A 25,058-nucleotide genomic window follows, 5' to 3' on the forward strand; every position below is an offset into this window, starting at 1 on the left:
TTGGCAATTACTGCATTTTTTACAAATGAAAGTTTGTGGCTACTCTGCATCGAACAAGTCTAAGTATAAAATTAAAATGCCTTATTAATAAAACAACTATAGAATCCTCTGTAATCTTACCTGCAAACTAGACAAATAAGAATCCCCACAATTTACATAGTGCCCTAACATGGCATGTTGTGCCCGTAATTCATTATCCCTTATCCGCTCGTGTAGCTGAGTAATTTGTTGCTTCTGCCTGCAAAACATAAATTGAAGTCACAGTATAAAACATGTTTTTAAAAAGTGCAGCAAAGAAAATAGAGTCAATTATATTGCAATATGTATGGTGCCAGATGGGTATTAGACTTATTGGGGTAATCACTTTTTAAAGTATATAAATGTCCAATCACTATTTTATACTCCTGAAACTAATATGATATTATTGTCTGTCAACTGTAATTGTAAGATAAACTTTAAAAAATTAAAGTATGATGCCAAGACCCATCAATTTTAGGATTATACAATGCACTAAGCTTAAACTATAAGTATTCAAAATATATACCAGCTGTGGGTCTGTGACTACTCATAGGTACAAAATTCACTTGTATTAGAAATATCAAGTATTTTTAAAGCTTTCTCATAAAATCAATTAAAACTACCTTTTAGAATCTTCATTATCAAGCATTAAGCATATACTATATGTCAAGCTCTGTTCAAGAGAAAATAGAAAATAAAAAGTCCAGATGTCTATGCTCTAGTTCATCCTCCAATAGGTCTTTATTTTCTAAGCAAAATCTTTTAAAATTTCAACTCTTAAATATAGTTAAAAGTTTGAATTAGTGTTTAATTTTAAAGCTAAAATGTTTACTACTTTATCCCATATAAGCACATGAAAATAAGTGTAACTAGCATTGATTAAACACCTCCTCAAACTATTTCCCAACCACCATGATACTGAGCATGTTTAATTATCTCAAACATATGCATAAATGACAAAGAACCAATACATATCACAGATAATATAATTAAATAATATTAGTTTATTGCTCAAAATAATCAGAAAACTTAAGTATATCAGAATTTTTTTTTCAGAGCTTTGGTATTCACACATACAATTTTTTTGGAATATACCCCCATATCCAAAATTCTTATCTGTAAGTCATTTACTTTAAATATCCATGATTTTCATAGTTTCTGTAACTTCATATCTAACATACATTAAAGGAAATGATATTAAAGTAGCTTTCCAATTTGATATTTCCTAAGGGTAAAATACAAACATTTACTTGCAGCTTTGATAGCTCATTAACATTGCAGCTAACTTGCAACATGTACAAAGATGAGTTTCCAAATAATGCATTACTCTAATGTAACTGGGAGTGTGGTGGAAGACAGACAGATCGACCCACCAACCAACCTATAGTTCTGTGTGTGGTTATTAAAAGGACTGTGAGTGGGGGAAAACAGACAATATATTTGGTAAAATTCTATTTTTTTAAAACTCTACATAGTGGATACAAAGGTATTTTTTTAAATCTACATTTCTGTGTGCTGAAATATTTAGTAATATAAATAAAATAGACTCACCGATCAATTACAATTTCTTTCTGCCTCAGTAATCCTTCCTTTATTTTCAACACTGATTCCCACTTTGTGAAATCCTGATAGCCAGAAGGTGAATAACTTTGACGAGATGATCCAGCCAAAACCTGCACAAACATGTTTATTCTGTTAGCATTCTAGAAGTGTCTAAAGGAAATATTTATATAGCATCTAGTATTTTCCCAATGATTTTCATTAAAAAAGGGAGAACTTCACCTTTGAAAAACATTTTAAGACTATCTGAAATCACACTTGTGAACACAACATAACTTGAAAACCATCAAGGAAGTTCCAAAGTAAATGTAAAAGTCTAAGGAAGAACTGGTGACAATAGAACATTTAATCTGGCTTGTTGTATTACTATATATAAAATCTTGTCCTCATTATCTTGTGGAAGCTCTGGAAAAGAGATTCATCATTTTCTAAGGAAGGAGTGTAGTAAAAGAATATACAATGTCTAGACTAGACAAACATTATCAGAAGGGTTTCCAAAAGAAAATAAAAACAGTGCCTGTAGCATTCAGATTTCAAATTGTCATTCATCATCATTTAATTACATTAAAATTTCAAAAGCTAGCCAAAACCGGTTTGGCTCAGTGGTAGAGCATCGGCCTGGGGACTGGAAGGTCCCAGGTTTGATTCCGGTCAAGGGCATGTACATTGGTTGCGGGCACATCCCCAATAGGGAGTGTGAAAGAGGCAGCTGGTCGATGTTTCTCTCTCATCGACGTTTCTAGCTCTCTATCTCTCTCCCTTCCTCTCTGTAAAAAATCAATTAAAAAATATTTTAAAAGAAATTTCAAAAGCTAAAATGTTTGCACAAAGTAGTAAATATATCCATAGAAAATATATCCATAGACAATATATTTAGCAGATAATCTAGGTGACTACTGGCCTCTAGTATAAATATCTTTAGGAAAAAAATATTCTTAGAATTTTAAGAAAAATGTGAGGTATCTAAAACATATCAATGACAATAAAAAAAACAATATGACAGATATCCTCAAACTTCTATTGCTGAAACAAAAACTTAATTCTGGTGTATTAATTTGAACTGTGTCCTGTCAAAGGGATATGCTGAAGAGCTAACCCCCAAACATCTCAGAAACAGGGTTTTTGCAGATATGGTCAAGTTAACATGAAGTCATCAGGGTGGGCCCTAAGTAGTATGACTGATGCTCCGTGAGAAAGGGGAATCTGAACACAGCAGAGGGAGAGACATTTTCACCATGCGAAGATGGATGCAGAGATTGAAGTGATGCATCTACAAGCCAAGGAAAACAAGGACTGCCAGGAAAGCGCTAGAAACTTGGCCTGGAACGGATTCCTCCTTCACAGCCCTCAGAAGGAAGAACTGTGCTGACACCATGGTTTTGGACTTCAAACCTCTCGAACTATGAGACAGTCAATTTCTATTGTTTCAGTTACCTGGTTTGTGTTCTTTGTTATGGCAACTCCAGGAAACTAATACATTGGTAAATCAACTAGGAACATAAATTCCTTGACAAGCTAAGTGATGCTATATAAACACCACAAGGCAACTTTAAAAGAGTTTAAATGTGCAATGATATTTTTATCCTTTGTTTTTCCAAAGATGCTACTGGCAAGACCTGGTTCTGAATAAACCATTAATTGTGTGACATCAACTAGTCATAGAGTAACCCTTTAAGTGAAGGTGACTGCCAAGTATACTAGGAAGGGATGTTTCGGGCAGAAAGACAGGACAAGATGAACAGACTAAGAAGAGCAGAAACAAGGTGACAACAGAGTACACAACTGTCAGATGGGCGGGTATTTGGAATGTGACACATAATGTCACAGGGGCAGGTTAATCAGACACCCTATCTCTGCATTTCATTGTTTCCCTTGCCTAACACACCTCAGGCTTATATTCAGCTAGTATACACCAAAACACATATGTTAGCGTTACAATTCTAAATTACTTTCACTGTGGTTGGTAACTAGCTACTGCCCAAACCCCCTGAATGTCCTCTCCACTACCCACACCACTGCCTAGGATATTCCATCATACAAAAAATGGTTACTTCTTGGCACATAAAAAAGAGTCCTCTCAAGATTGTTTATTCATAAATGGCATCCCTTCTGTTTGACTGCTTCCTGCACTAGTCAGTCCCCCAATCTCCCAGCTCAACACTACTACCAACATATATTTAATTGGAAGAACTAGGATTCATACCCAGGCAGCACAACAAAAGGGCACCAAATTGTTACTCTGCTTCTACTATGGTCTAATTAAAAAAGTATTGCAAATTTTATCACAAGGGCTAGAAAAAAACTTTAACTGCTCTTAGAAACTAAGAGAAGTTTCAGCACCATACACAAATATTGTTGACATTAAGAGAAAGTCTCTACTTATTTCAACTCCATGCTACTTAATGACTATCAATTTATTAGGCAAATCATTTCATAAAATTTATTTTGTCAAATGTAGCTCAAATAAAAATTAAAACAATAAAAGCTAAGCAAAACAAAAGACCATATCAATACGTCCAAAACTCAACATAAAATCTGGAAATTACCAGAATGATGGGTGAAACATCTGTGCTATAGTTTGTCATACTAAACATATCATTTATTTGGTGACTAAAAGTAACTATATTTTATTTAACTACTGAGTTAGATATTAATTAATATACTTTTACCAGTTGAAAAATATATTAAATATTGGTTTTATACATTGTTATCATGCTTAACAGAAAATATATACGATAACTTAAAGATCTATAATCTCTTCTTCCAAAGATCTAAAAATGGCTCCTCCATTTCTGGTCATCACACCTCAGGAAAGACCTATACCATAATATTTGAAGCTATGTTGCATTATAATCTTGTGCCTATTTGAATAAGACAAGTGCCTAGGCAATAGATGATGAACTTCTCAAGAGACATTATTCTATTCTTTGTAAGTAATCTTCTCAAAACATTTCCCATGCTAACAACTTCCTAAGGAAAAGCCTTTTCTTGATTTAGCATTAATAAAGAGAGGGAGTAAACAGAAGGAAAAAGGTTTGCAAGAGAAAAGCAAATGATAATACTACTTGGTTTAATAATACTTGGTTTGAACCACTGGCAGGATGGACCACTACATAAAGGTCTTGCCAAATACAATACTAAATAGAAAGGAGCTCTTATTACACTTAAAGCAAATACAGTTAAGCATTTCGCCTGTAGACAGTAGACCTCAACAAAAACAAAATATAAAATTACCACACAGAATACCTATACTTTATTTTCTCTCTAAAGTAGAACTGAGGGGGAAATGAAGACCTTGTCTGCTAGGGGGGAATACTTAAGTACTCAAAGGTACACTATATATGACACAATGTTTGTTTCATCTTTTCATCACTTTAGTTCCTTCTACACATGCAAATAACTGCGATAAACGACCAGATGAAGTAAATACTGTGTGTGCCACATTTTGGGTCTTCAGGACACGCCACTCCAAAATGTGCTGCTTTGACATTATTTTGAGCTGCAAGCACTGGAAAGAACATGCAGGGAGAGACGTTCCTGAACTCCATTCATCAGCCCGAAGATCCAACAAAAGGAACCCAATTGTCTTTCTGAGTCCCTCCTTTTCCCCTGGGTATCTTCCATGAGAGATATATACATATTAATAAATTGATTTTTATCTTGTTAACCATCTTTATTACAGGCATCTCAGCTAAGAACTAACTCAGAAGCGTAGAAATCAAATTATTTTTTTTCTTCCCTATAACAACCTACAGCTGGATTTAAAGATTGTCATACTCTTAAGACAGGGGTGGGGAATGTCTGGCCCACAAGACAAAATTATTTGGTGTGGTCCTGACCAGGCATTAGTGGTAAATTAAATGTTTGCCCAAATATAGCAGGCTAGTTTTTAAGTTGATAATTCTGGATGGCCCACCAATGATGTTATAGATATCCAATGGCCCTCGGCAGAAAGAAGGCTCCCCACCCCTGCTCTAGGAGCATGAAGAGGCTTTCTGTTAAGATAGAGGGCAGCCCCGCCAGTGCGGCTCAGTGGCTGAGCATGACCTAGGAACCAGGAGTCACGGTGTGATTCGAAGTCAGGGCACATGCCGGGTCTGGGCTCTCCCTCTCTAAAATCAACAAAATATACTTTAAAAAAATGATAGGGACAATCCTGCTTCAAAATATGAAAAAACAGAAAGTAGTTTATGTTCAAATACCCTTTCCTCCTATGACCCATTAGTAATACATTTTTATCCCTAGTTGTATGAAAACAACTAAGAATTCCTACTCAATAAAATTGTAACTTTCAGGAGAGGCATACCATTTTGTGGCAGCTATATATGAGTAGTAAAATATTCCAGAAAGCATAGATATTGCTTTGATGGAAGCTGAATAAGACACTGAAGAGATATTTGAATATTTCTAGAAAAAAATGTTTCAAAATCCACATGTCAATAAAGTAGAAAATTACTATTATGCTGTTCTTAGAATTTCAAGCAGTTAGTCATATTTCTACTTATCTGTTGCCAATATAAGTAATCAAGGAGAACATAATTGTTTAAACTTATGAATATTCAATTTATATTTATAGCTTCTGAAAAACAATTCCTACTGACATGAATATGAGATCTAAAAGATAATTACAAAGGAATATAACTCTCTAATCATTGATATTTCTATCTCTTCCTCTCTCTACCTCTCTGAAGTAAAAATATTTTTTAAAAAATAGAGGACAATCCTTCATAATATGAAAACTGTCTGAGCTAATTTAAAGTATGGAATGGAAAGGATGTCATCAAAGTGACTAACATATCAAAATCTATACTGGTGGAACTATGTCACTTTTTACAAATAAACGTTTTTCATACATATTTGGTAGTTACCAAACTCAGGGACAGAAGAAAAGTACTCATTTAGATGTTTTACCTAAAAATGCATAACATACAGTGTTGCAATGATAATTTAGAGAAGAAAACAGTAGTTTATCAGCCAAAGAAGAATCATAACTCACTGCATCTAGACCCAATCATGCAGACTCATAGGCCTATAACACATATGCAATCTACCTGTTATTGTAAACAGCAATGTCGACGCTCTTACCTGAATAGGGATAGTGGGCATCTACAACAACCCAAATACATGCCACTCAGATGAGATCCAATGATATGAAAAGTTGCCAAAATATGTCACTTAATGGTCAAACATGCCTCTAAAATAAGCTTACTATTTGCAGCTGAAAATAGCTCCAAATTCCTTGGCCTGGTCCTGGACACACTGTTAAATTTAGATAATCTAGCACTACCACACTTAACTGGAATACAACCTCTGCGATTCTTCAAGTTTGTTATCTCACCTTCATTTGCTTTTGTTCCTTAGCTCATTCGCCACTCAAAACATGTCAAGTAGCACAGCAAATCTTCCTGTTTCCTGGAATAGTCTATCTGAAGAGATACCCTATCAGAGCTTTTTGGTAAAATAATCATAATGCTTCACTCCCAAAGTAAATTCATGAAGCTCAAAAATAAAAATGAACTACAAATTACATAGAATTTAAAGAACTTTGATTCAGCAAGAGAAGGGAAAACATGGACTATATAATTACTAAAAGAACTGTGCATTAAAATAAATCTGTATCTTACTATATTACTAAGAGAGCAATATATTTAATAAAAAATCTATATATTAACTAAGTCCATGTAATTATATTACTACACATTTTCTCTAACAAAACATAAGAAAATATAAAAAATATTCAATCTATAATTTCTCCCTTAGAGTGACCTATTAAAGACCCAATTTCTATATCTTGACACTTGAAATTTAAATTATAGAAGGAACTGAGCTGTTAATGGTATTATTTGTTTTGTCTTTATTACTAATTCTATGCTATCTTCAATGGTAAAAGACCCTAGAAAAAATTATTTAAAAAAAAAAAAACTAATGAGAGGAGCATATATCTCTTTTTCTATGTCATAAAAATACATGTACATAAAAATAGAGAATCTAGAGGTATTACTGACTTCCACTGTGCTGAACAACTAATGATTATTAAATCCTTTATTTCCAGGAAGGAGCATGTCCCCTCTCAAAAATCCATCTGTTTTATGTCCAATATGTGTTTGTATCACCATGGTGTGTGTTTCTTTAATGCCAACAAAGGAAGACCCATGCACATGATCTTATTATAGTCACAATGCAAAGTGAAGGGGAAAATGGTATATCCAAGACTGAAGAGCAAGGCAAATACAAGATTATAAAATCCGAACAAGTTGATTGCTGTTCAATTTAACATCCCTTCTTATATTTTTCTAAAATGTTTAAGAACCAGATATGTTAGTGATTTGAGCCTAGTGTATTACTTGGCCCATAACACACAACAAAAACAAGACGATTAACTAATCCCTCAAATATATTTTCCAGCCTTCAAAAAAAAATTCTAAAAATATTTCCAACAGCACAGGAAGGTACTGTAATTAGAGTATTATGATGGTAATCAGGACAGTGTTTCCTTTTCCAGTTTAGTCTGTATCATGGGAAGCCAGGCTGTAATCTTTTATAACCCCTGGGACTCAGCACAGAACCTGACAATCTTACCTAAATACTGAGCAATCTAAAAATTATCTACAAAAGGCTGCCATCTTCCGAATTATCATTGCTTAAAATCTCTATTATCATTTTCAGAGCAATGATGTATGTAACATAAATATATACACTTTAAAGATACAGTTTAAAGAACAGTCCACAAACTTGATATCTGAATAAAAATCATGTTTTCCAGCCTTGATCTAGCTTCATTTCTCTCCGACCTAGCAACTCTCTGAGTAATCTACATAACTAATTTAAAATTAGCTTTCATTTTAGAGATAAATGTGAATATAGTCATTGGTGGCCACAGTGGGTCCTACTTTGGAGGTGTGAAGTCTCCAGCACTTTCTGATTCTCTCACATACATTACACAGATTTTTAATTATCCAAATTTTGAATTTTTAAATATTTTCTCAAGTTAGATTTTAAAATGTCAATATATTAATGCTGGAATAATTATTAAAAAAAAAAACTCTTCAGATATCATGGCCCCAACTAAACAATAAGCCTATAAAAATGAATACGTTACAGAGAAGCCTAATAAACAACTCGGCCAAAAGCACCTCTGACACTGCCTCAGGGCTGGTTCTGGAACCCACTGACCACCCACCTCTGACCGACTCAAGGGCAAGTGAAAACAGCAGACAGTATGTTCAGATCCTCTTGCTGTGTTTATAAACTTTTAATTCAGAGATGGTTAAAGATAAAGCACAGATGTCCTGAGATATATTAAAACAATGTACAACTCTGATATTCTAAAGTTCTGATAAAAGAATTACAATGTCTCCACATCAAGAAAGTAAGCTTAGAAATCTTTTTCACTAAGACACTTTACATCTCCTGCTTGATAAGGTAAACATGAGTTCCACATAACAAAATCCATTTTACATAACCTTCTAAACAATGCATCTATACTGAAAAACCAAGGTTAGGTTGCATTTGTGTCTTAGAAACCTAAAGAGGACTGACTAACTGTGTGACTGAAGGACAAAGGCTATTACGTTTTAGAGGGTCCCACCTGAGACAGTAAGTGTTAAAATCAAAGTCTTTGTATAAAAGCTCAGACCTAAATTAAAGTAAGGGCATCTATCTCCCCACCCTCCGCGTAGGAGCACAGTTAAAAAGACCACCTGACTTAAAGCCACAGTGTGACTGACGCCTTTAGCTGGAAGGTGATTCAGTCACATCATTCTGCATGTTGACCAGTTTCAGTCTAATCCTCACCAAAAAAATTCCATTCATAGATAATTTCATCAAAGAAGTTTATTGATATAAAAGGAAATGCTGTCACCTAACTACCAAAACTTGTAAAAATTACTAAACTGGAATTCAATCAAATTCATTTAAAAGCTTGATTATCCTTGAATAAACTGACATTTAGTTATAACGAGCTTACAGAGCCAAGACTAAAAAAGATAAAGGGAGGTCAAATTTATTTACACAGATGTTCATCAAGGGTTATTTCTGTATGGTTTACAATAGTGAAAGTTATAAATCACCAAATACCCAATAAGAGACTAATTCAATATATTATGGCACATTTCTATGCTGTAAAACAACACTCATTTAATATATAATCACAAAAATGCCCCAAATATAAATATGTTTAGAGAATGTGTGCTTATGGTTTGGCCTTCCTTTGCTCTTCACTCCTTTTTTGGGGGGAGAGGGGGACCTTCCTTCACTCTTACCCTCCAAAGATATTTAGACCTTCTTAAATGACAAGAAGTTATTCTACTCTAATCCCTAATCTCCCATCCTCTTCCTCCTCCACTACAATGAGCTTAAAATGGAGAAGGATTTTATAACTGACCCTAACTCTTTCTTCTGCAGGACCACTCATTCACTACCAACCTTGCAAGCTTTCCTGATTATCTCTTTAGTCACTCATCCAAACATCCATTTAATCAGGATCTAAGAATTACTATGAGCCAGGCTCTGTACTAGGGGATAGTACTTCACAGAATAAATAGCGGTATAAATATGAGTTACTGGATCAGCTCTCAAGGAGCCTGCAGTCTAGGCACATATACTTATAAACGCAATAAGGAGAGACATGAGAACAGATACACATGCACAATTGTTTGCCAGAAGGCAGGGAGGGCTGCACAGCACATATAACCTGAAACAGCACTTGATGGGCAGAAAGGTTGGTAAGAAGGACATTCCTACAAAAAAAGTAGGGAGGCTTAAAATAGAACAATAGCCTGTTCGGAGAGTGGCTGGCAGCTGCAAAGGCCAGAGCACACAATACAAAGGCATGTGATAAGGGAAGAAGCTAGAAGACAGGGCCTAAAAAAGCAAACTAAGAGGTCCGCATTGGAGCCTGCGTGAGAACTCAGCCTCCTGTCAAATAAGGGCTGCCTGCCCCACGCAGCTACAGAAATATCCTCTCACACAGGAATTCTCCACTTTCCATGCCATGAACTTTTCTGGAAGACTGCTGAAGCCTACTGATTTGTTCTTAAGATGTTTTATATACATAAAATACACAGGATTCCAAATAACGTTTATATACATTCCACTGTAAAGGCATATGACCCTCTGTGGAGTACAGTAAGGAGGGGCAGGGAGAAACGGGTCGGACACTGCAGCTCAGCCAGGTGATCAGGTTTAACAGTAACAGTGGTAAACCATGTTGATAGCATGTACAGTGGATATGTGATGAAAATGGCATTTAACCTCTACGGGCTTCCTCTCAAAAATGCATTAACCAGTCTAATCATGAGAAAAACATCAGAGAAATTCCAACTGGGGAACTTCTATAAAATATCTGATCAGCACTACCACATGTTTGGGGTCATCAAAAAAGGAAAGTCTGAGAAACTGTCACAACAAATAGGACCAAAGGAGACATGGCCACTAACTATAACCGAGTATCCAGGGTAGGATGCTGGAAAAGAAAAGGACACTACAGAAAACTGAGGAAATCTGAATAAAGTGTGGGTATTCGCTAAAATAATCTGTTTTGGTGCAACTCTTATGACAAATGTACCACACTAAAACATGACTATTAACAATAGGGGAAATGGTGAGTGGGGTATACAGAAACCCTCTGTACTATATTTGCATTAATTCTGTAAATTTAGAATTATCCTAAAAAATTAAATGCCTCCTGAAGGAGGAGGTTAGGGAATCCTATCTTGTCATGCACCATCAATACAGTTCACTCTACCAGCTGGGGAAAAAAAAAAAAAAAAAAAAAAAAAAAAAAAAAGCATAGCCCTAGAAAGAAAATGAATTATCCTAAAGTAATTTTTTTTAAAAAAAATCTGGATTTAATACTTGTGCTTCTTTAATACATTAAACTACAGTATTTACAGGCAGGTCTAATTGTGGTAATTTCAAAGTAGTGAGAAATATCAACAGTATTTCAAGCTCTGAAATTTTCTGAGATTGCTATAGTGACATCAAGCATATTAACATTTCTGCAGTTTGTGGTCTATAGGTAAAGCTTAAGAAGTGCTACATCTCATGGAGAGTTTAGTAAAAATAAAAGATATAATCTTTCCTATCCAAGTTCAAGACCACTGGACTCTGTCCATGAACTGCAGGTGAAGGATCAGCTTCTGAAGAGAAAGCACTAACACTGAATGGACACCGTGCTGCAGGATCTCTAATAGTCACCACACTGCTTCCTCTCATCACACCCTCACAACCACCTGTCCCACAGACAAGGCAGCTAGGGAAGCTGCCTGTGGTCACGTGACCAGGGGGGTTTCGAATTATGGAGTGTGATTCCAAATTAATACTCTGACAGAGCACCTCCAAAAACAGTCTCCAGCCCCTAGCTGGCGAGTTTTTGAAGAATACTCTACTGATTGTACTGTAGCTCACCAATGCTCCTATTTATTAAACAACTTTCTGCTTAGGCTGCCTCTGGCTAAAGCTAAAATGTAACCCTTCCTAGAGCTCCCTTTGGACTAATAATTGGGAGCAGCAGCTAACTAAAAGGAAATGGGTAAACAGAAACCTCCCATTTTTGTATAAATCTGAAAAGCAAATTACTACGTCTACTCACTAATTCTCACACACACAGTTAATATCCTTCTAAGGTGGGTGTGTATGCATGTGAGTCACAACTATGTGTGCTTCTAAAGCAAATACAGCAACTTGTGAGATTCATGGCACATTTTATTCAGTCCATGGCAGTTCTTTCGTTTATCCAAGTAGATATTACTAGTACTACTAATTCTCTTTCTCAGAACTAAAGGCGCTTATACTACAGTGAGCTGTCCCCTAAGCATCATTTTCAAATGCATGTATATCTGGCAGGCAAACTTGAAGCAGACTAAACATGCCAATCTGTCAGTGAATTATAACTCAACATATGGATTGGAATCCTCAGTCTCTTTGAAGATATGTCATATTTGACAAATAACTGTAAACCACTTTATGCTTGTATTTTGAACCTAGGTTTTGTATTTCAGTTATCACTGGCAATTGATAATAAGAGATTCTTATTATAAAGAAAAAAATGCTTATATAGCACTGAGCAAATGTCAAACATTATTCACGCAATATTTTTAATATTGGGTTTTACTTTTAAGTTGTAAATTTTCCCTTAGCAATGTTCACAGGAGATATTTGCAGAAATATTATTTTTCTATTAGTCTTAGTTGATTCTTTAAATAATGAAAGATTTTGCTTTGGAGAATGATTTTATCTTTCTTTGGAGGAAGCCAAAATCATCTCCATTTAAGGACACACAGCAGCCGCTGCAACACATTTTAGTTCCCCGTGAGAAAGCAGGCTGCATTCACTCTGCTGAAGTATTAGAAAATTAAATATTAACAAACAGTTTGCCCAAAATTACAGGAGAGACTTAAAAATCAGACTCTGCAGGTCTGGTGATTTAAGTAAATCTAATATATAAACAAAAATCAGAATAAAACAGGAAAATGCCTGGCTTTTCAAAAGAATTCTTTTCCTACTTCTACCTTAAGATAAACCATTCCAGGAAGTTCAAAATGCCATCCCATTTACTATAATAGAATCTCATTTACACAGTAATTTTCAGGAAAACTGCTGCATTAAATGAGGCACTTCCTTTTAGAAATACCACACAAAAATTTCCAATGCATGCATACCTATTGTCAACAGTGTCATTAACTAGGATGCCAGTGATTAGGAATTTGTGATTATTTCTCGTTTGCTAGAATGTTATACTTGATTCTGTGTCAATTTATTAAAATTTTAGTAATATTTTATGGTAATTTAATGCAGCTATTATAAAATCCTAAATACTTCCATTTTAAAATACAACTTTTCTTGTGGTGATACACATCAGTTAAATATGAGTCACTGTTTATATATTGTTAAAACCATAATTGAAGGAAACACATATGTATTAAGTACATTTATTACTTCTTACTTTAGCCAGCAAGGAAAAGCTAAATTTTTAAAACCAAAAATTAGTAGTTAGCCTAGCTTTCTGAGATACATACCAGGTAAGAATGAGGAAACAATGTAAAAATAAAACAGGAAAAGGCAGAAAATCTGTTTTCTGTGAAAATGTTTAATTATTGTCTTGTTAGAAGTTAACATTATGAAGCTGCAGAATTAAAACAATAGCAATTCAACAAAAGATGTTTGGCTTAAGTCAGTATTGTTATTTTCACTCTATTTAAATTCTTATTAATGTAACTATTTTCATTCTTCAATATTATCACTCTCAGTATATAATCATTTCTAAGTCCAAAGCTGCATGAGTCTTTAAAAAGAGCTTTCTACATCCCAAAATTATTTTTTTCATCTATCTCATACTTTTTAAAATCAAAAATAAGAAAATGAGGCACAAAATGTTAATGACCTCTCCACACCTAAAGTAAGACAAATGGCATTCTAAAAAGTTTGGCTGTGATAAGACTATGGCTGGCCAATCATAACTGCAGAATTCCTGTGTGACATCATAAGACCTCCCAAAAACCCTTTTCCTCCTCCACCTACTTCAATTGTTCCCATAAATCTGGTAACAGAGAAAACTCCCCAGCTAAAGGCGGATAAGACTTCATACTGCTCACAATACTCTATATATTGGGATCGTCAGAACAGTCAAGGTAAGAAACAGATTTCATTGATTTTGGTAATACTTTCTGTAATTCAAACTTACTGAACCTTTAAAAAAAGAATGGCATATTGTAAATTTCAGTTCCAAGTTAGACAATGAAATGTCTGCTATGACGAAAAGCTTAATTTCTAAATAAATGCTTATCCATTCAGTGACTGAAAGAATAAGACAACTTTGAAATGATAAGGGTTATTCATCTTTGATCCTGATTATTGGTTTATCATTTTGATTTAACTTTCACTTTAATTTTGCTTTTTAGAAGTACTTTTCTGCCAATTAAAATATCTTTCAATGATGTTACTATATTTGCTCGTGGTGGTGAGTTGATTTCTCCATGCAAAGACAATGGCTTCATTTTGTTGTTTGTCACTCTGATAGGAAACAGGACCGGAGTGGGCTCTTTCCATTTGGAATGCTATGAATAGTCGTGTGGTTGTACAACGTGACTATTCCAATATTGTCATTACGATTCCCTATGGGGAATTTTAATATACTGGTGTTAAAATGTATAATGTAAATTATTTTAAAATCTTGAAGACTTTTTCTTTGCTATAAAGTCCAGTCAACTTTAACAAACACTGCTTTAAAAAAAAAATCCAAGCTTTTAATAAACTGAATTACTTACATTAAATTAAGTGTTACAGGATCAATAACGAGTTGGGGAATTTTAAAACACTTGTCAAAACCACATGCAAAATTCTTTCTAAAATTACAGAATAGTACTACAGCACTTTAAAAACAGCCATTATTTTGGAAGCAAAACATTCCTAAATATCTCATTTGAGTGAATCTGATGAGTGTTTATTCTGCCTCTTAATGAATATGCCTTTATCAAGTTATTACTCCGAGTGTCCTTCAGTTTCTCCCCCTGCATTTAGGAGGGGGAAGGGTAATGAAAAATGGAAAAAAGTGAAAGAAATGCTCAGGAATAAGGATGCCACAATTAATTGTATAACTTCTGTGTGAATTCTATCTACTCCAGATGTTATAATCCTCAATATAGTATATAAAATGTGTCATTCTTAAATCTTAAATCTTAAATCTCAGTTATGACATAACGATACTTCAATTTTATTTCATTATTTTTTATGTATGTCAAAATAAAATTTACCTCTAGAATTCAAAGTTCCTATGACAAATGTTAACTCTTACCGCTTTATACAGACCAGAACACTGTATATCCATAAGAAGCATGCAAAGTCATTTTTAATTTTTGTCTATTGAGGCACCCCACCTACCTCTGAATATCACTTTATCCATAGCATGTTTTCCCTTTGATATTACACAGAAGTCACTGAGTGCAGGTGTTTTATATATGTATTTATTTTCACTCACATACCAAATTACATCCTCACAATTCAAATGAGACGTTTGTGAGTCTTTATAGTATCAGAATGTCACATCATATATTGCTCCAAAAAATTGACAATTTCTAGAAAGAGCATAAATTCTGCTATGAAAGTTTTCTGCAGATAGTGTGTCCAGAGTAACAATGACTACTGTTCAAATTTAAAATATTATGCATCAGTGCCAGACATTTATTCCAACTAGTTCATCTCCATCATAAGGTAAAATTTAAGTATGGTTTTGTTTATAAAACTATGTGGTTTAAAATTAAGTACTAAAAAAAAAAGCGTCAGATGGAATAAAATGGAAGAAATGCGAAACATGTTTAAATTACAAAAAAACACTTGAAAGAGCTAGAGTACTTTGCTTTATTAAGAGACATTAGTAATATCACTGTCATTTCCTAAAACTCAACTTTCAAAAATTATTTTAGTAGTATTTCAGTGAACATTAAGGGAAAAAATATTCCAGAAAAAAATACATTTGGTTCACATTCGTATATATTGTTTCTTAATCTCACTAATTAGAGATAGAATATTTGTATAGATAAAATAGTTAGAAATAAAGAATAATATTTTAACTTATTAAATGTATTATATAATATTTTAATTATATAATAAGATATATTAAACTTTTAAGTAAACATTAAATGTAAAGATTAGATTACCTTTCTGAGACTGTATATTTATTACCAACCCTAGAAATAAAGATTCAATTAAAACTTCCTTCTTTATTCTTGAACAATTTTCTAAATGCACTGGTGTATACAAACATTTCATGTGATCCTCTTGGTTCCCTGTATGTTTCACACTGCAGCTCTAGTTTACACTTTAGGAAACAGATGTGAAAAGGTGAATTCTCAAGGTCACAGAGCTAGGAAATGGTGGAGTCTTGGCCAAGAGCCAAGATTTTCTAACTCTAAACCACATGCACATCTTATCCACAGATTAATGTGGCTCAAAAATAAATCAAGACATTGGAAAAACAAACTAAAAGTCCTCCAATACCTTTAATGGTACTCTAAAAAGCAAAGTTAGAGGATACAAACTTGTAATTTAAATCACTTCATTTTATTTAAAGTTTATTTGTGCATAAGGCATTATACCCTTAATAGCCTATATAATATTATCCTGATCATTTTCAAAGCCAGGGATGTAAGAAAATTATAGATGACCTTAGCTAAGTAATACACCCTGGAAGGCAAAACTCAAAATAGTTACACAGACTTTAAAAGACAGTAACATAATCAAACAAGTTTCCTTTAACTTGTTTCATTGTTGAAATAGTCATGCCTTTAATCTATTTAGTTTTGATAACCTAAAACCCAAGTTAACTTTTCAAACTTTGTCCTAGTTATATATTAAATCTTTAATTTTTCTTAATTTCATTTCTGACCTTCTCACATTCTACCATTTAAAATATTCAACCCCATATATTTTGGGGTGCTTGAATAGAGGAATCTTATTATTTACGCTATGGGAATCACTAGCCTTCATCAATGCTGTGAATTAACACAGTCCTGACCATCCCAGCAAAGGAGTAAAGCTTGAAGTTAGAAATCCAGGAAATAATCCCTCTAAATAACAGAGACTTAAGCCAGATGATATGTAGTTTCCTTAAACATTCTAGAAATAGTGCTCAGTGATCTTACCCTACCTAATTCTTACGCATTTATTACCAAATAAACATGAAAATGAGACCTGAGTGTACATCGCCACCCCAGTATTCTTATAGTCAACTGAGGCCCTCTAGTGCTTTTTCTAATGTACTCCACCTTCAGATCTTAAAAAAAAAAAAAAGTCACATTAGTGGGCATCTATTTAACTTGGCATCCATTTTTCCTTAAAAGTTCACCTACACTGCCTCCCCACATAATTTTTCTCAAAAGAAGAATCTATGTCTCAACTACTACAGGGTTAAAAATAATGTTTTAATTGCAAATAAATTAATTTGAACAAAATAAACATAATGAAGACAAGCCTACAGACAAAACAGTAACGTGCCAATTTCAAAGAGAAAATCTCTCTGCACTGTTGGTCAATCAAGTTTCCTCAAGGCACAGCTTTAAAGCAATGGAACATTTCATTATGGAGTCTTTTTTTTTTTTTTTTTTTAATCCTTATCCAAGGATATTTTTTCCACTGATTCTTACAGTGTGACGGGTGAGGGAGAGCCTTTTGGTTGCCTCCCGAATGTCCCCAAACCACGGCCAGAAACCCACAACCAAGGTACATGCCCTTGACCAGAATCAAACCTGGGACCCTTCAGTCTGCAGGCTTTATCTGCTGAGCCAAACCAGCTAGGGCTTGGAGTCATTTTAAGGTCTGAGAATAAACGGGTTTTTATGCTTATACAATTCTTTTCATAGCCAGGCAGAAGCAGCTAGAAGATTCTCCCAAACAGCCAGTGTGACTAACAAAGCTCTGAAATGTTGCTGTCACATTTAACTTCAATTAGAACTTCCAAGTTTAGCGTTAGGCAACCTCAAAAGGAAAATCTATCAAAATAACTTTTGGGCCGAAACCGGTTTGGCTCAGTGGATAGAGCATTGGCCTGCAGACTGAAGGGTCCCGGGTTCAATTCCGGTCAAGGGCATGTACATTGGCTGTGGGCACATCCCCAGTAGGGGGTATGCAGGAGGCAGCTGGTCGATGTTTCTCTCATCGATATTTCTAGCTCTTTATCCCTTCCTTTCCTCTCTGTAAAAAAATCAATAAAAGTATATTTTTTAAAAAGAATAGTAAAGCGTTATTTTTCCCATTCCTCCAAAAATTACAATAATTATAGATGCCACAGACTCACAAGATAACTCTGTGGGTACTTTTCTGCCTCTTACATGTTACTCAACAGACAGGGATCTGGCATTTCTACAACTGAACTCCTATCAAAGCATCTTTCATATTTTCAATATTCTAATTCTAGGGCTTCGGTAGTTAATTAATTTTTAAAATGTCCTCACTCCTCTTGTTCCAAATACCTAACTTACTCATAACGTCATCCTATAAATGGGGGAGAGGGAAAGGGCTAATCTGTCTCCGTGGCTGTTTAAGCCAGAAGCAATTTCAGGACATCCCAATACAATCTATTTCTGGTTATCCTAAAAGAATGCTCCAAAAAAATCAGATAAAATGAAAATAAAGTGAAACTATTTTTCTAGGTTCAGGGCTCTAAGAAGGGGGAGTTCAAACTCAGAATGGTTATGACTGCAGAGAAAGAATATAAACCCCTGACAATCATGTTGTTATGATGTAGTAAAGGGCGCAGACACCTCCAAAAACAAGACTGTGCTGTTGCCACATGCAGCTTTTCAATTCTCAACAAGCAATAGGAAGCCTCATCTGGTATGAATGAATTCTGACTAATTATCATCATACAAATTTTGGAAGTTCAGCAGAACAGGTCTTAGCACATTTCAGACTGTACCACTGTAAATGAATTGGGTCCAATAAATTGAATGCATACAACAAACACTTCAGCATGTGAAGCAGAGTTGTTTTTTAGTTTTAGCATAAGATTATAATTTTGTAAGATTATAAATTGATTACAAATCACTTCAGAAATATAACATTTCTAAGTTTGACAAGAAACAACCACTATCTTGCCGAAACCAGTTTGGCTCAGGGGATAGAGCGTCGGCCTATGGACTGAAAGGTCAAGGGCATGTACCTTGGTTGTGGGCACATCCCCAGTGGGGGGTATGCAGGAGGCAGCTGATCAATGTTTCTAACTCTCTATCCCTCTCCCTTCCTCTCTGTGAAAAATCAATAAAATATATTTTAAAAAAAGGAAAGAAACAACCACTATCTTTATACTCAATTTGCTTCCAAGAACAAACTATTCTTTTTCAATAATAGCTGGCTGTTGAAAGATGAGATCATCTTTAAAGCATATTCCTTACACTTATATCAGTAGAGAGCGCATCTCTTTAGGGAACACTACTCGGTATTTCACAAACACCAAATACCCATTTGTACAAAGCCTAGTTCAGGTTGATGTTGTTAATCACTGACAACAACTTTTCTAAATTGTAATCTGATGTAAATGCTCTAAGCCTCACTTTCCTCATCTGTAATAGGAAGAGACTTGAGAAGTGTTTGGGGATTATATGTTCAATTATCAAATTCTGTTACTCTAATTGGTTAATCTGTTAATCACAGCACTACTTTAATCATTATCAACTTTACAAAAATACTAACGGAAATCATAAAAATCCCTTATTCAACTTCACTGAGTTATTCGAATAGTACCAATTATGCCCCAAGTGACAGAATACAAATAAACAGGTGGCTCCTTTTATTCATGAACTAGAAGTCTAGTTGAGGAAACAAACATATAAATCAAAATTGAAACACAGCCTGATAGATATCCTGATACTGGTAATGCTAATGCCCTCCTGAAAACTAGCAGAGCTGATAATCATTCTAACTTAATGGAAGGTTTTATTAGGAAGTGATATTTAAACTGGGCCTTAAGTGTCAACTGAAATGTGCCTGGCAAAGAATCCAAGGTGGAGGAGAGGGGGGAACATTCCAGGCAGAGCCAGAACAACATGTGCAAACAACAGAATCATAAAAGGGAATGAAGTATTTATGGAAAGGTGACATGTTTCATGTGACAGACACACCACTCACCAGTGTCATAATAGGGAATGACTCTCGTATATAATGCTTCATGATTAACAACTGGCTAGCTTCCTCCTTTTCCATGTTTTGTCTCAAAACAATTTTTCAATTCAGATCTTTTAAGCAATTTAAGTCCGAAAACTGCACAAAAATACAAGCTCAAATAGAAGTTGCCAATCTAATTCTTACTCCTTTCTTAAATGTACTGTTAATATATCCTTATATATCCAAATATATAAAGCAATTAAGAAAATCCTCCCCACAACTACTCAATAGTATAAAATCACTATATCTACTATAAGTGAATATAAGCAGAAACAACTTAAAAATGCATTTTTTTAAATAAGAGAAAACCCCTTTATTTCTATAATATTTTATCTAAGGAACTGGAACCAAAATAATTAAATATATAATGAGTTTAAGCTGCCATTTTCTAAGTAGAGAGTGTTATAAATTAAGTAACAGCCACTGGTATTGGACAATTAGAATTATTAGAGAATGTATGCTAGATTAACACAGGTTGTTGCCAACTCTTTAAGAGAATAAAGTTTGTGATATGTTGGCTAATGGGATCTCCTCACTACAGACCAACACTATGAAGGAGGACAGAGTCTCCAGCAACGAAAGCGGGTCTGGTATATAATTCCAATCATAATACAGCCAAGGTGAAGTACTGAAACTACAGAACCTAACTACTATCTACTACAGGGTTTCCTTGTAAAAATGAATGCTAAGGTCTCACCGATCCATTTCTTCCTCTTTCCCACTCACTCATTCTCCCTTCTGCTCTCTTCATCACTAGTCTCTAAAAAAACGGAGCTAACAGGTTTAGATGGGTTTTCATCGGATAGGGAGAGATGGGAGAAAGTTAAGTCTGATAGCTGGAGTAAGGCAGTAACATCTAGACTAACAATGCTATTTCAACAAATGTCAACAGATATAATCTCTAAGCGCTAATGATGGTATTTTATTCCATAATTTTTCTTATTTCAAAGTTTATTTAGAAGTACCCTGATTGACAACAAAATATCCTCAAATCTTAATAGCTATTATTTTTCTACAGTGATATATTGCTTTAGGTTTTATTTTGTTTTATTAATTATACAATAAAATAAGGCAGCAACTAATTAATTAATCATGCAGAACAGCTTGTGGAAGCTCTGAAAGAAAAGCAAATGGCACCCACTGCCTATAAGTACAGGTCATTCATAAATAGTTACCATCTGTGATAGATATTGAGATAATGATGATTTTATCGCTATGACTTCTGAGGCTGATAGTCTACAGTACTTAGTATCAAAACTTGTTAAAATGTTACTTGAAATAGTATATTCTACAAAACTATCTATAATAATAAAAGCATAAGATGCTAATTAGACAGGACATCCTTGGGGGGAAGGGGGACAGGGCCCAAGGCAAGGCCGAGCCCCTTGCATGAATTTCGTGCATCCGGCCTCTAGTGAAATCATAAAAAGGAATGACAAATATCTGAATCTGTAGTACTGGTGAAACAATTCTCATCTAACTATTTTATTTTGGACTAGATTAACATCCGAAGAACACTTTATTGCATGCATTTCTTATGAGATTTGCTCTAGAGCTATTAAGATACTAATTCTTATAACAATCACGCTCATGGAGAAATACAGTATTAATGAAACGCTATGTAAGAGCTTTTTGCCCAAGACAACAGCCCAAAACAAGGCGCACCTAAAACAACTACAGTTCTAGTCAGTTTGGGAGGAGGAGGCAAGGACTAAAGTCATCACATTCCAAACACAAATAGGACATCATGGTGACCTTCACCAAAAAAAAACCAGGAAGACAGGACAGACAAGGAAACACCTGTGTGTGTGCGCACACATGTACAGACTACAGAGATATAAGGTGATAAATACCAACAACATTGAGGAAGATGAATACAAAATTGTGTTTTACCTGTTCAGAAACCAGGTGCACATATAGTCCTAATCCATTTACTCTTTCTACATTCCAGGCTACCTCACAGTGCTCTCACCTGGCTGCCCACTTTCCCCCTTTCTCTTGATCCTTTAAAGCTTCAGACTTCCTTGCCTTCCGAGTCATGGAGAAAGTCCAATACCTCACTCGCTCTGCTATAAGAAGAGCTTCCACCATTGAGATGCCTCAACAAGCACGTCAAAATCTCCAGAACCTATTCATCAACTTCTGTCTCATCTTGATATGCCTCTTGCTGATCTGCATCATCGTGATGCTTATCTGAAGTGCTGCCGCCATGTCCAGTGCTGCAACCTGTCCCCACCAGCTAACGTCTGTCGCCCATGGAGAGGGGGAAAGAGACCACTTCCCAGGAAGAGGAAATTCTTCATGAAAAGATCAAGGTTCAGAAGAAATGATTAGCAAATGTATTCATCTGCTGGATCTTGTAAACATGAAAAAAGGCTCTATTTTCAAAATTAACTTTAAAATGACTATAAGTATGCATAAGGTAACTGTTGGTTTCTACAACAGAGCTTATAAGTTTCAATCCCAAATCTTTTCTGAGGATGAACTAGGAGTTTAGTTTTGAAACTGTACTGTTAACAAGTCACTTTATATATATAAAACATTCACTTCACTGTTTGGAGTAAATATAATTTATATTGTACTGTAAAAGCCTCTTTTATGTTTATTAAGTATTTTTCAGATCTTCACCAAGTACCAAAATAATCACTCCAATGACATGTCATTTTTTCAAATAGCCCACTGATTCCTCACTTTTTCTTTATTATTATACAGATGTCTCTTCAGTAACTATCATAACCTCCATTCTAAAATAGAAATTGCATTAATTTCCTATACTTACCTTAACATTGTTTGAAGTTCATGAGAATCAAGTAGGAAAAAGACCATACTATTACATAAATAAAATTTCTCTTAACTATGTTTTAAAGAATTATAGAATGCTAGTACATGTAGATAACCATAAGTTTATTTTCTCTAGGATATTATGATAAATAAAGGAGAAGTGCTGGTTAATTTAACTGCTGATAATGTGATTAGCCATAATTACTACACTAATAGAGTCTAACCTTAATTTATGGCATTGTAGTTGATTATCTGTGTTACAGTATATAAACTGCTATACTCTATCTTTGGAATCATGAAATCTTAAGACTTTATATTTTATAAGTTGTCTTCTATCCTAATACTCAATGTAGGCAAACAAAAGAAAAGAAAAATATAACATTTCAAGTATTGAAAGTAAAACTAATTCTTTTATTACATTTTGAAATGAACTTTTTCTTATTATTGTTTATGACAGAATATAGCTACTTTCCTTAATCTACCAACCAGATAGTAAACACTTATATGGAGGCCACTCTACTACACTAAAACATATGCCCCACAATGCTAGTCTATAATTATTTTCTTGCTGAATATATTTTCTATTTTCCCTCTTCCAACTACTTATAAAACAGAAGTAAAAATTAGTGATGAAAATATATTCAATCAAAATGTGGTAATTTAAGTGGACTCAGTTGAAAATGAAGTCTAAAATGGTTTACACATACTGTATCATCCAATAATTTTAAGTTCAGTTCAAGACATATTACTAATATAGCAATTATTAAAGAGTAGAGAACATTTAATTTACTGTATGATTTGCTAAAATATGGTTACTAAGTTACTAAAAGTATTTGAAAAGTCAACATTGATCTTGATTTGTAACACCAGTGCTGGCAGCGGAATAGTGATAGACATTTTTTAAATTTTCCTGAATTCCTGAGCAGCACTGGAGATGGGAGGGGGTTCGCTGACAGCTGAGGAACAGAGGGGAAAAAAATCTTATATTTGCAAGGGCATTTCTTGAGCAAAGCTTTACCTGTGTGTTAGAAACCCCTAATATGAACTAGAAACTTATAAAGACGACACACATTCACCTCACTGGTGCAATTACCCATGCAAAAAGTAACCAAGTTCTATAATTAGTTGCATGATCTTATAATTAAGTGGAAAATTTGAAATAACAAGCTCTATTACTTTCAATATATTTTTCATCACAATATCAACTTCAAAATAAAAACTGTGCAGGTATCGGGCTTTCCTTAATAAATTACAAGTAAAGATTTTTGTTTTTCATTCTGCCTTTAATAGAAATTAAAACCTAATACTTGATGTTTACAGAACACTGTAACTCAGGTATAATGCAGAACAAAAACCCATTCTTTAAATGTTATTTATTTTGTTTATCATGCATGATGTATAATAAAGCAATGTGTTTCTTAACATGTAAATGCCAAATACTTTCTACTGTAGAATAAATGCCAAACTTCACAGTTCTAAAAACAAATTACTTGTAAAGTGTTGCCTTTATATTTTAGTTTACAATGTTTATTTAATGCAAATCACTTATATTAAATTACCTTCTTGAACTCAATGAAATCATTATTTAATACACTCATGATTGATATGATGTATTATAAAAAATTTAATATAAGCAGTTTTGATGTGTGTTGTTTTTTTATGACTATCCCCATTATGATCAAGATTTTCTAGTATAGACACAAGAGGGCAGACCTACATAAAATAATGAATTTCCTTCTACCTAGAAATGAGTTATACTTTAGTTTGCAGTCTTATGGCAAAATGGAAAAATGATAAATATTTTTAAAAATTGTGCTCTTCTAAGTAACAGCATACTTTAAAATGTCTAAAAATTATATTCTAATACTATATAGGAAAGTTGACATAAAAAAATCAAATATTACTAATTTTATTTATTGAAGCATATATATAAATTTCGTTTATATGTTTTTCACTAACTAATGAATGTGTCCAATGGGTACTGTTGTGTAGAAGTACACACTCTCCATATCCCGCCCCTCCCCCAAGAAGAAATGCAACAGGAA

General features: G+C 34.2%; 2 protein-coding genes across 5 annotated transcripts in view; one reads left to right on the plus strand and one right to left on the minus strand.

Moving 5' to 3' along the window:
• Nucleotides 1-25,058, minus strand: part of CEP85L (centrosomal protein 85 like) — a 79,970-nt gene that overhangs the window by 23,049 nt on the left and 31,863 nt on the right. For all 4 annotated transcript variants that reach the window (XM_045573351.1, XM_036413549.2, XM_036413550.2 and 1 more), the window contains exons 4-5: nucleotides 1,570-1,691; nucleotides 121-238 (exon numbers count right to left, since the gene is read on the minus strand). In XM_045573351.1, the coding sequence (XP_045429307.1) occupies nucleotides 121-238; nucleotides 1,570-1,691 (240 nt within the window). The remainder of the gene's footprint in view (nucleotides 1-120; nucleotides 239-1,569; nucleotides 1,692-25,058) is intronic.
• PLN (phospholamban) lies at nucleotides 14,075-23,409 on the plus strand. The gene is made up of 2 exons (XM_036413551.2): nucleotides 14,075-14,207; nucleotides 22,184-23,409. The coding sequence occupies exon 2, from the start codon at nucleotides 22,271-22,273 to the stop codon at nucleotides 22,427-22,429; it is 159 nt and encodes a 52-aa protein (XP_036269444.1). The 5' UTR covers nucleotides 14,075-14,207; nucleotides 22,184-22,270; the 3' UTR covers nucleotides 22,430-23,409.

The sequence above is a fragment of the Pipistrellus kuhlii genome, unplaced genomic scaffold (genome assembly GCF_014108245.1).
Source record: "Pipistrellus kuhlii isolate mPipKuh1 unplaced genomic scaffold, mPipKuh1.p scaffold_m20_p_5, whole genome shotgun sequence".
In the NCBI taxonomy this organism is placed as follows: domain Eukaryota; kingdom Metazoa; phylum Chordata; class Mammalia; order Chiroptera; family Vespertilionidae; genus Pipistrellus; species Pipistrellus kuhlii.

Bases quoted from the DNA above. Each gene is read 5' to 3' on its own strand.
- PLN (XM_036413551.2), top strand. From the start codon at position 22,271: ATGGAGAAAGTCCAATACCTCACTCGCTCTGCTATAAGAAGAGCTTCC.